This window comes from Alligator sinensis, unplaced genomic scaffold, assembly GCF_000455745.1.
Source record: "Alligator sinensis unplaced genomic scaffold, ASM45574v1 scaffold1269_1, whole genome shotgun sequence".
NCBI classification, from domain to species: domain Eukaryota; kingdom Metazoa; phylum Chordata; order Crocodylia; family Alligatoridae; genus Alligator; species Alligator sinensis.
The window spans coordinates 237,991-248,611 of NW_005843072.1; the positions used below are offsets into that span (position 1 = coordinate 237,991).

At 40.4% G+C, this 10,621-nt stretch overlaps 1 protein-coding gene across 1 annotated transcript in view; it reads left to right on the forward strand.

The window, feature by feature from the left end:
* BAIAP3 (BAI1 associated protein 3) overlaps window positions 1-10,621 on the forward strand; it is a 71,095-nt gene that overhangs the window by 8,291 nt on the left and 52,183 nt on the right. Inside the window, exons 2-4 of the mRNA XM_025193583.1 lie at window positions 1,936-2,079; window positions 8,608-8,692; window positions 9,962-10,048. Coding sequence (XP_025049368.1) covers window positions 1,946-2,079; window positions 8,608-8,692; window positions 9,962-10,048 — 306 coding nt within the window. The 5' untranslated portion in view covers window positions 1,936-1,945. The remainder of the gene's footprint in view (window positions 1-1,935; window positions 2,080-8,607; window positions 8,693-9,961; window positions 10,049-10,621) is intronic.

Here is a 10,621-nt window from a genome sequence, read left to right on the forward strand (position 1 = left end):
TGGTAAATAGGTTTCCATAATACATTAGAAAAAGGATCTAAAAGAAAATGTTGTTTGTTGAGCAATGAGCCTTGTACTGTATTGCAGCAAAGTATGTGTTGCTTGCTGATTTAGAGGCCTAGTAGAGTTCAGTGCTGTTTTGACAGCTCTTTCGCTTGGTACCATATTTGCCAGAAGATTCCCCAGCCATGCCCATCTTCCTGGGGACAGGGAGAGTAGTGTACTACTGGAGCACAGCTCCTTTGACTTGTCAAACCCTCATACCAGCCTACTGCAATGACACCGTAGCCCCCAGTGTCCCTGGCTGCAGGGATGAGAGGCTACACACCATGACAGCTGTGAACACTGGCAACTGAGCTCTAATCTCAGACATAACTATGTTTACCTCCTAGCTTATCCCTCTACCCAGTTGGTATTGTAACTTTTATTCTGAACCTCTTTTATCTTAATTTGTGAAGGATTCTCAAATCTGAGTTCTTCCAAAATGTTCAGCAGTTATGCAAGTTTAAAGGGAATGAGAGAATCCCAGAGGGAGCTCTGTGTGAAGTTGTGTTAAACCAAAATACCTTGTTTAAGAAGTAGCAGAGTCACCTGCTTTGCCTTCATATACTGTATTCTCTGCCCAGGGTATCTGATCAAACAATACCCCGGAATATTAGCTGACAGATTCAGGTACCCTTACATGTTCTGCCTTCCTAGTGGTAGAAGTGATTTTTCCTCTTTTTCCCAGTGTCATTCAGCACCACACAGACAGATACCTAGAGCACAGGGAAATTAGTATAGGGAAGCTTTTTGATGCAGTTTAAACTTTGAAGGGAAAGTGAACTTCTTGTTTCTTTTTGGTGGATAACTGGCTTTCTACATAATGCCCCTATACCAGGTTACAAAAGAGTTCCTTGTTCTCCCTTTAATAATTATTACCCACTACAAAATAATCTGCTTGTGATCAGTATTCTAAAATGTCTGAGGGAACTACGGTACCTGGTAGCATATCTTACTTTCTCAAGAGACCTTTATTTGTTTGAATAGCAAAGCTGAAACTCTCAGGTCTGGTGTGGGGGGTGGGGGGTGTTTAAGACTGACTTTGACCTCTTCCTTTTTTAATTTTTACTCCCCAGAGGTGAAAGTTCATCCTCCCCAGATCAACTGGTTTGAGTCCAGTTTTTCTGAAGCCTAGAAATAACTTAATTTTTTGTCAAAGTCTTTATTTGTTTTTGAGTCCCAGGAATGTCATACTACATTTAGATTTAAGCTAGTAGGTAGTTTGGTCAACATTTGGTAGGCGAATGTGAGGCATGTTATAATGATGTGTTGTAGTTCAGTGCTACTAAAATGTGTCATCTGTAATAGCATCGGTTTCAAACTAGCATATAGTTTTCTACATACCTCAGATTGTGCCCCTTTGTAAAATGCCAAGCTTGCTGGCAGTGTTATACATGTATACATCTAATAAATACTCATTTCTTAAGGTAGTTTTAGGTAAATATGCTGGAGTCTATAGGGAGAAACAGCATCATGGCCAAAACCAATTTGTGCTCAGTAGGTATTTTGAAGAGCTGTCACTCCAGGTGGAGAAGAGACTCCTCTAGTACCAAATGCATTCTGAATAAGTGCTATCATTGATCAGTTGCTACAGTGATGTATATTGAATCAAACTGGAGTTTTTCTTCTCTAACAAAATAAATATTTAATAAAAATATATTTAATAAATATTTTCAGCCTCTCTGATTATATTTTTGTAAAGTCAGGTCTACTGAAGGAAAGTTATAAAGATGGAACTTTTAAACACGCTTCCAACAAAATTGTTTTTGTTATTCATATTAAGTAAATGATATTTCTTTCTGCCCTTCAGGTCAGTAGGTGGCTTACTATAGTAGATAAGCCCAGGTGGCGAAGCTTATTATCAGTTTGCCTTTTTGCTTTGCTCTGCTGCAGGCTAACAGCCATGTCGACACTGCTGGAGATAAAAAGCAGCGTGCTGAGGCAGGTGCAGAATCGACAGTCCTTTCATCATAAAACCACAGTGGCAACAGCCAGCGACTCTGCACAGGAGATCAGTGAAATGACAAGTGCTGTCAGGTAGGTGTGGAGGAATTGGTCACTGGAGAATATGCTGCTGCTGTTTAAAATCTGGTGTGTGCCTTTAATAGGTGAAGTTGCCTACTGGCATTACGCCTGTGTTTGTATTTATGCTTTCCATTGACTGGCTGCATTATGCAGTTTCTAGACACGGAAAATGGTAAGTCTGTCAGTGTAGGATGTTTGAGCTGACAACTGGGAAAACCCACTCTAAGAAGGGAAAACCTACTCTAGGAAGAATTTCATTTGACTCTAAAGTAAATTTCTTGAGGAACTAGTGGAGTTTGTCCTTTTTACTCAAGAGAAAAGAGATCAGTATCATTTTGATATAAGCCTTATTTTTGTTTGAATATTTTGTAAATTATTTCTTATCAGCAGACTAAAACAATGATCTTATGTGCTATAAGAGGATATTGCAAACTGCTTTTGTTATTCCTTAAGATGCATATACTTTTGCTAGGAGTGTAAGTGTTTTATTAATTTTCTTTTCACTATTTCCCTCAGTTTGTCCATTTTAACTAATTCGTTGGATTTTCTTATAAATTAACTTTATTTGGGGAAATCTGTGTGTTTTTGAATTTTCATCTGTTAGGACAAGCATAGGATAGGAAAAGCAGTATTTTGTGTTCTTAAGGAAAATGCAGGCACCTAACAGTAAATTCAGTTTGTACAATGCAGTAAGTAACAATTGTCTTCCTAAAATTAATATATGTGAATAATAATTGTTGTATTAGTAACTACCTCAAAATACTCCAAATTGTCTTGATAGCAAAACCAGCTGAATACCTAACCTGCTTTATTTTGTTATCTATTCATCTAAAAATGGAGACTGCAGAAAATTGATAGTGCTGAATGAGACTAGTATGAAATATGTGCTACAGCTCTCTTGAGTTATTACAGAAGTACAGTGAGAAAGCAGTTTAGAGACAGCATAACTAATTATTATATCTTTATTTTTAAAATTCCTTACCGACTTGTTGCGAAGAAAAAATCAAAAGTTCATGGAAATTCTAGCCAATTAAATATAAGACCCACCCAGCCTCTTCTCACATTACATCCCAGGTATAAGAGCTGAAGAACCCAAAATGCAGAAAACCAGTTGTTGGAACATTAAGGTTGAAATTTCACGTGAATAATTGTTCAGTAATTTTTCACGTAAGATTCTTGTAACAACTTTCACTTTGTCCCATTTGCAAAACATGTTAGCACAGCACTGTTACTACTAGCATGCTTTTTGCCAGAGCCCTCCAAGCATTGACACAGCAACTCATCTGATGTGGTATCAAGCAAACTTTAATAGTAACCCCTAGACAATATTACAGGTTTTCTCCCCATAATACAACCTGGCAAGTGGCTCCTTAGACATCACAGCAGCAACCTTTGGGGATACCAGGCTTAGAGTCCTCCACTGGGTGTGTGGGATCTTAGTTTCTGGCTCTCTGCTGTTCAAACAGGGACCCAGCAGCTGTGACCCAGCATCACAGCATGCTAACACACACGTGTTCCTTTGTTTGCCCATTGCTTTTATAATTTTTTCATCCCAAATTGTTTACTCCCCTGGCTCTGTGCCAAGCATTCCTTATGCAGTGCACAAATCCCCTAGCACTGTGCTAGGCACATTCCTTATAGGGAAGCTGTTGTGCCTTGCTTGCTTAGTGCCCAGTCATAGCACTCGCATCTTCCAGTGCTACAGAAGGCACTCTTCAATTTGTTGCTTAGTTCCAGGAAGGCCTGGACTATGGCTAAAAAGCCTGAGCGTAACTCAGTTTGCCCGCTACAAGCACCTTACATTCAGCATCTAAAATTGTACATATGTCTCCATGGTTATAAGCTAAAGCTGAAACAGAACGTAACTCAGCGTCTCTTGGGTGTTTACAAGGTACTCATCACTTTACATTATAGAGACTGGGTGTCTACAGATGGAGCGGTGCTCATAGGATGGTAGAATGAAGCTTTGTTCCATTGTGTTGTATGTATTGATTTTTATGAGCCTTTTAGCTTTGGATTAATATCATGCATAGTTTGCCTCTTGTGGGCCAAGATCAAGTGTAGTCTCGCTGCACTGGTCTGTTACCCAAGCTGACTACACTGGTCTGTTAGCCAAGCCAAGATGGATTTAAGTGACATTGTGTAGTGGAGGGCGCACCCCTGTCCAATGCATTGCGGACAGGACTCTCGCCTTTCAAGAGTTTTTTAACTAGCTTTCTACTGGCCAGTCTCCAGTGGAAGGAGCTCAGTGACACATCTGCTTTAGGGAAATGGGGGACTCCTCCTAGCTTGCTCCTGTGGCCTGTGGTTAAGAGCAGGTGAGACTCGAGAGCATCTGAACTCCAAGCCTCTGGGCTTGGGCCTTGCATGTATGATACCCGTCAGTAGATTTGGGAGTATCTGAAGCCCCAGGCCGAAAAGTCTGGGTTGGAGGATACTTGCTGGTTGTAGCATCATATACAGTGTTTGAACGATTGAGTATTGCTCATTCAGGAGGATTCAGAATTCATTAATTTAATTTGACGTGGAATATGACAAATCCTCCCCCCCAATACATAAATAAATAAATTGTTGATTAGTATGTCCCTTTGCCAGTGGTTTGAGATTATTTAATGAAATGTAAAGGTTAAGGACTTGTTGGAGATTGGAGCTTAGTTGCATTGGAAGAGCTGGGTTGGAAGTATTGCAACAATTATTATTTTATAAGTTCTAAATTCATCTACCAAAATTCTGTATTACTGCTGGTAAAGCACTGACGATGTTCTTGTTAGTGTACAATGCACGTACAAATAAGGATGGTCCCAGTCTCAGAAAGCTTAGAATTTAAAATGAAAGATAAGGAGACAGCAGGTACTTGGGGAAACAATCGGAGGACCTGAGTAAGGGTCCTTTATGCACAAAAAGCTTGTCTAAATCTCTCTCAATTATGTAGTTGGTCCAGTAAAAAGTCCTCTCTCGCATATTTCCTGGACCATCACGGCTACGATATCAGTCCAGTACTACCACACCTATTAAAAGTGCAGTTTGTTACGACAGGATATGCTAATCAATGTCAGAACCCATTAATCAGATGCCTATAGCACAGAGGAGAATTGGTATAGCCCAGAGGAGAAATGACATGGGTTCGATACATATGGCATAGTTTTGCTGTCAATCATTCTGGTGGCAGTAACTAGGTCATGGAGGAAAATTCCGCTGTGCCTGAACCCAGTAACCAAATGCTACAGTAGTGGAAAATTACAGTTTAGGAAAAAGTTCCCGCCACTCATATGCAAATTCACATTATTATTGGCCAGTTTTAAATTATTCCTACGTGGCGACCAGCGATTGGCTTGCTAGCCGTATAAGAGGTTGAAGCAGTTTCCGCCCAAGTTGGAGAACTCCACACACACCTCGTGGAGAACTCTGAGTACACTGTGGAGCCTAGCAAACTCCACGCGTGTTTCAGAGTGAACTGATCAACCTCTAATCGCTCCCCGTCACCGACCCAAGGGGGCCTAGCACCCCCCCACCCGAGACGTAAGACGACTGCCAGCCCGAACACCCCGAACACTTTGCAGACCGACCAAACGAACTTTGCAATTTCTGCCCGACCCAAGTTTTGTTTACAGCCGTAATCGAAGCAAGCTTCTGGCCTGCACTGTACGAGCAGTGTAAGTAAACAACCTTTTTGTTCAATCAAAACGCGTCAGTACCTGATTCCACTCCAAGCGTCACAAGTACCCGCCCGCCGACTAGGGCTCCTAAGGCCCCGAACCCCGTGCCGCGGCTCTCGGCGGCGGCAATCAAAATGTTACTTTAACCACAACTGAATTTCTGCCATAGAATGGTTGGTTCTGCTAAGCAAAAGTGATTGCTTTTCAACTTTGAAGAGAATAAGTTATCTTTTCTTTTTATTAGATGGGGTTTTGTGGAAACTGCATTTTCCCAATGCTAAGTGGTAAGGGATTTGCAGCAAAATTTAGTATTGAATTGTACTAATCCTGGTGCTGTTTGGATCTAGCTAAACACACTCTAACAGAATTTAATAGATTTTTATTGAAACAAAATTTGATACAAGAATATTAATGGTAGCACATCTATATTAAAAGAAACAAAATGTGTGCAGCAACAGCACAGTCCATAGAGCAGTTGCTGGTGTCCAGTCAACTCTCAGACATCTCAGTGGTGGCCTATCTTTTTTCTCAATCAACTGCAGTGAAAATGTAAAAATGCATTAAATTAATTGCCTGATATTGATTTATCCATATAAATAATTGTTGGAGCTGTCACAAAGATGATTTGATCAGCAAGTGGAGGGGAGAAGTATGCTAGATGATCTCTCTTTCTTACAGTGGTTATCAACCTGTGGTCCATGGGCCCCTGGGCATCAGCAGATTGTCTAAGAGGTTCACAAACAACGACTATGATCAATCAAGAGTATGTGAATACCCCCCTTAGAATTCAAAGGGGTCCACACCTCCATTCCTAATTTCTAAAGGGGTCTGCATTTCTATTATAAGTTTTTTAGGGGGCCACAATTGAGAAAGGGTTGAAAACCACTGCTCTATTAAAATGAGGTGCACACTGTAAACATTAAAAAAAAACCCTATTGTACAGGAAGGAGGTAATGCAGACCCTCAGAGCTTTATTTAACTCTCACTTGTCACTCTTGCAAACAGCCATGTAATGTAAATATTGCTTTTTCAAGTTTTCCTGTGATGGTTCTTATTTCTCATGTTCTTTTTGTAATTTTGGAGCAGTCACTGGCCTGTATGGGTATGCATTGTGACAAAGGCAGGGATCCACTCTTTTGCTTGTGTGCAAGGCCAGTCAGAATTATGGAGCATAGTTCCTGCATTCTTAAATGCCTCTCTCCGAATGAGACCCGTGAAACAGGGGAAGGCAGTTGAATCTTTCCTCTCCCAGCTTTGAGCAGCTAGTGAAACTTACTGGGCATGGAGGATGGAGTGTGCGACTGCTGTGATTTAGCACAAGATGTCCTGACTTGGATCTTGGCGTCTTCTGTCTGCTGGTGTACTTTCCCCTGTGACTTGCATAATGATGATGTAACTCCAGAGTGAAAGGATGATAGTTAATCATTTTTGTAAGCCTTCCTCAGTTTGTGGTAAATTTCATTGGTACAAGCAGACCTGATGCTCTTGTTGGGTGACCCACTATTCTAAATCCTGTAGCTGGGCAGTTTCCTCTTAACCTCTTCTTTATCTGTATTTCTCTGGGTTACTGGTGACTAAAGCAATAGGCACCCTGCACAGAGCTGAAGTGAGTTCAGAATTGCTCTGAAACACTGTTGTCAGGGAAACTAGGGTTCATCATGCTGTGAACCGACAAGACATCACACTGCTGCAAAGTGACTGTTCTAAGGGATGGGAGCATTTCCTTGTATTCATATTTAAATATGAGAGCTGCACTCTTTTGAACTGAAGGTCATAGCTTCTCTGGTAGCAGAAGTATCTTTCTCTAATGTTGGTAATAGAGTTTTGAGGGGCATTTGAGGGATTTAAATTCTTCTGGACCTCTAGCTAGCTGACTGTTTGAATGTGTTTATGTGGCTTAGGTGCCAGGGGTGGCAAGGGGAAATCTGAAAAACAGGAAATGCACAGCTAAGTAAAATGTTGCATCTCGAAAGATGGGCAGGCTTGTGAGTTCTTGCTTTCATGTCTTTTTGGCTGTCCAATGATGACAATCTGTGGAATCCCGAGAGAGGGAAGGTGGCAGATCTGAATCTCAGATCATTTCAAATGGACTTGGAATATTTAACCATCTAAGTGCTAAGGGAGTTGAGGCCAATGTTTGCTACAGTTGCTGTTGAAAATGTTAAATTTCTCAGACTTGCACTGAAGGGAATGAGGTTAGTTTCATGTGCCAAGGAATGAAGTTTGGAGGTAAGGAGGGGACTAGCTTTGATTCCAGGGCAAACTAAGTAACTTTCTTTTAGAAATCCTTACTATGTTGGATAAAATTTTTATGATGAGCATATTACTTACATATTTATGATGTAGCTCCTATTGCTTCAGTTGTCTAATATCAAAAGGAGGTTAACTGCTTCTTGCATTTATCCTGAATGAAGGGTGGATATTACACTTGCAAGCCTACTTTTCACATTACCACCTGTAAAATGTTCATAAAGAAACCTCTACAGGGAACATCATAAATATATAAGTAATATACTTATAATATAAGTTATATACTTATGGGCAGAGATTCAGATCTGCCACCTTCCCCCTCTCGGGATTCCACAGATTGTCATCACTGGACAGCCAAAAAGACATGAAAGCAAGAACTCACAAGCCTGCCCATCTTTCGAGATGCAACATTTTACTTAGCTGTACATTTCCTGTTTTTCAAATTTCCCCTTACCATCCCTGGCACGTAAACCACACAAACACATTCAAACAGTCAGCAAATCAAAAACACAAGGGAGGCACAACATGGGGAATGGTCACAGTAAAGGGCTAAGGCAAGTTGATCATGAGGTTATTTAGGGGAGTAATAGGTATATTTTGTTACAGAAAAAGATTAGGATTTTTTTTCTTTTAGGAAGGATACAGAAGATGACGATTTTTTTGAAAGACTGAAAAGAGTCCTGAAAAAAGAATCTAGGCTGCATTCTGGACAATTTGAGGTAAGTTCTGCCTTGTTGTCTTACTGAAAATATGAATGATTGATTAGGAAAATTGGCACTAGCTTAAAAAAAACCAACCCTCTTCCCAAGCTCCATACAACAATGTACAATTGAGCATATTCAGGCAGCTTGACTACTCTAACGGCTAACACTAGCCTTTGGTCAAATGTTTCAGCAAACAGCAAATTATTTCTGTGCAAGTTTGTAGGAAATTCTTTGAAGGTTTCACCATATAGATACTGTTTTGCTCCAAGAAAAAGGATGGAGTCTGAATTTTTGGTGTTTGTGACCTGCCCTGGATAGTTCTGTTTTCTGCTTTTTGCCTGGGTAGAAAGGAGATGGCATTTGAATGAAGTACAAGTGGACCAGATGGAGGAGAAGATTCATGCTCTTGAGAAACTGATGATCACCTAGCAGAATCATTATGGAGGATTCCCTGGATACCTTGGTCTGGTCAATCCACACTGATCCAATGGGCAGGCAACAAAGTTAAGTGATGGGGGTAGAAAAGAGAATGAAGAAGAGTGGAAATGTATCAGCACCTGAAACAGAAGAACCTGAAGGGTATCTTCACAACTGGAAGCATAAAATGGCTACAAGTGCCAACTAGAAATACGAAGAGAGCAACCTGAATACAAGCAACTGAAGGAAATGGTCTATGGGGTGTTATATTTAAGCACCTTAGCTATTCCTCCCTAGCCCTTGTATGGATGCTTTTATTCTGCACCAAGTGCCATTGGGTGGTTTAGATATTTTCTCTAAATAAAGCTAAACTGTACAAAAGCACTCTTAGCGCAGAATGATATGGTTCACGTGGAGGTGAGTGAGAAACGACAGTTTTGCTTAAGTAGAACACAAGTTTATTTCACAGTAGCTTCCCCATGCAGACAGGTCCTTTGTGGCCTTATTGATGTTGATTGAGTCTTGTTGTGTTTTCTTTCTCTTAGCCAGCTTTCTAGTCATGACAGAACTTTACCTTTTACCTTAGGCTTTCCTTAGTAGTCTCTCTAAGGGGCTTTGCCAGAGGCATTTGAAAGTCCCTATCATATGATTAACTTCCTTCTGTCTTGTCCGTGGCTGTTACTGAGCAATGAAGCTAGGGAGTTGCCTACCTGTGAATTGTCAGGGTGACCCCATGTTTCTCTGACTCTTTCATCTTTTGCTTACTTGGCAATTGCTTGCCTTTTTCATTTGTGCTGTTTCTGCCTCCTTTTTTGTTACATAATTTGTTGGAAGTGACATATTGTGTTAAATGTCTGTTTTCTGTAGGGTGTTTTGAACAGCAGCACTCCACCTCCTCCTGAGACTGTTAGACAAAGTCATGCCATGGAGGAGATGAAGCCAACAAAGGAGGAGGTAATGAGAGTGGAAACATTTAAACATGGACCCCCCTTTTGTCACTTCCTTGGGATTTTTAATTTTATTTATACATAAAAGGGTAGAGTATTGGTGACAGGGCATTAGGTCTGCCTGTTTTGTTTTAGTTTAAATCCTTAGTGCATGGCCCCAAAGCATATGTTATGAAAATTAACTTATTAGACAAAAACCCCTCCCAAAGCCAAAAATGGAAAATATCATCTCTAACTATGTTCAAGTACATTAACTTGAGGGTGGAGAAGAACTCCCATTGCCCCTAGTTTTGTGTTGTGATTTAATTAGTGACTGCTCAGCCACTCTTTAAAAATTGACTTTAGTATTGCCCAACTGAAGGTTAACATATTCAAGGACTTTTTGCACTTGGTAACTCACTGCTGTCTCTAACAAATTTGTTGTTAGAGAGTTGTCTATGTAGGCTTATACACTTCAGTGTCTGAGAGCTGCCATTGTACAGTTTCTTTCTACTGGGATACCTGTTCTGTAGAAATGCCTGATCCAGCTAACATGGATGCATATGAATAACTGTAGTTATGAGTAGTCTCATTGATTTCA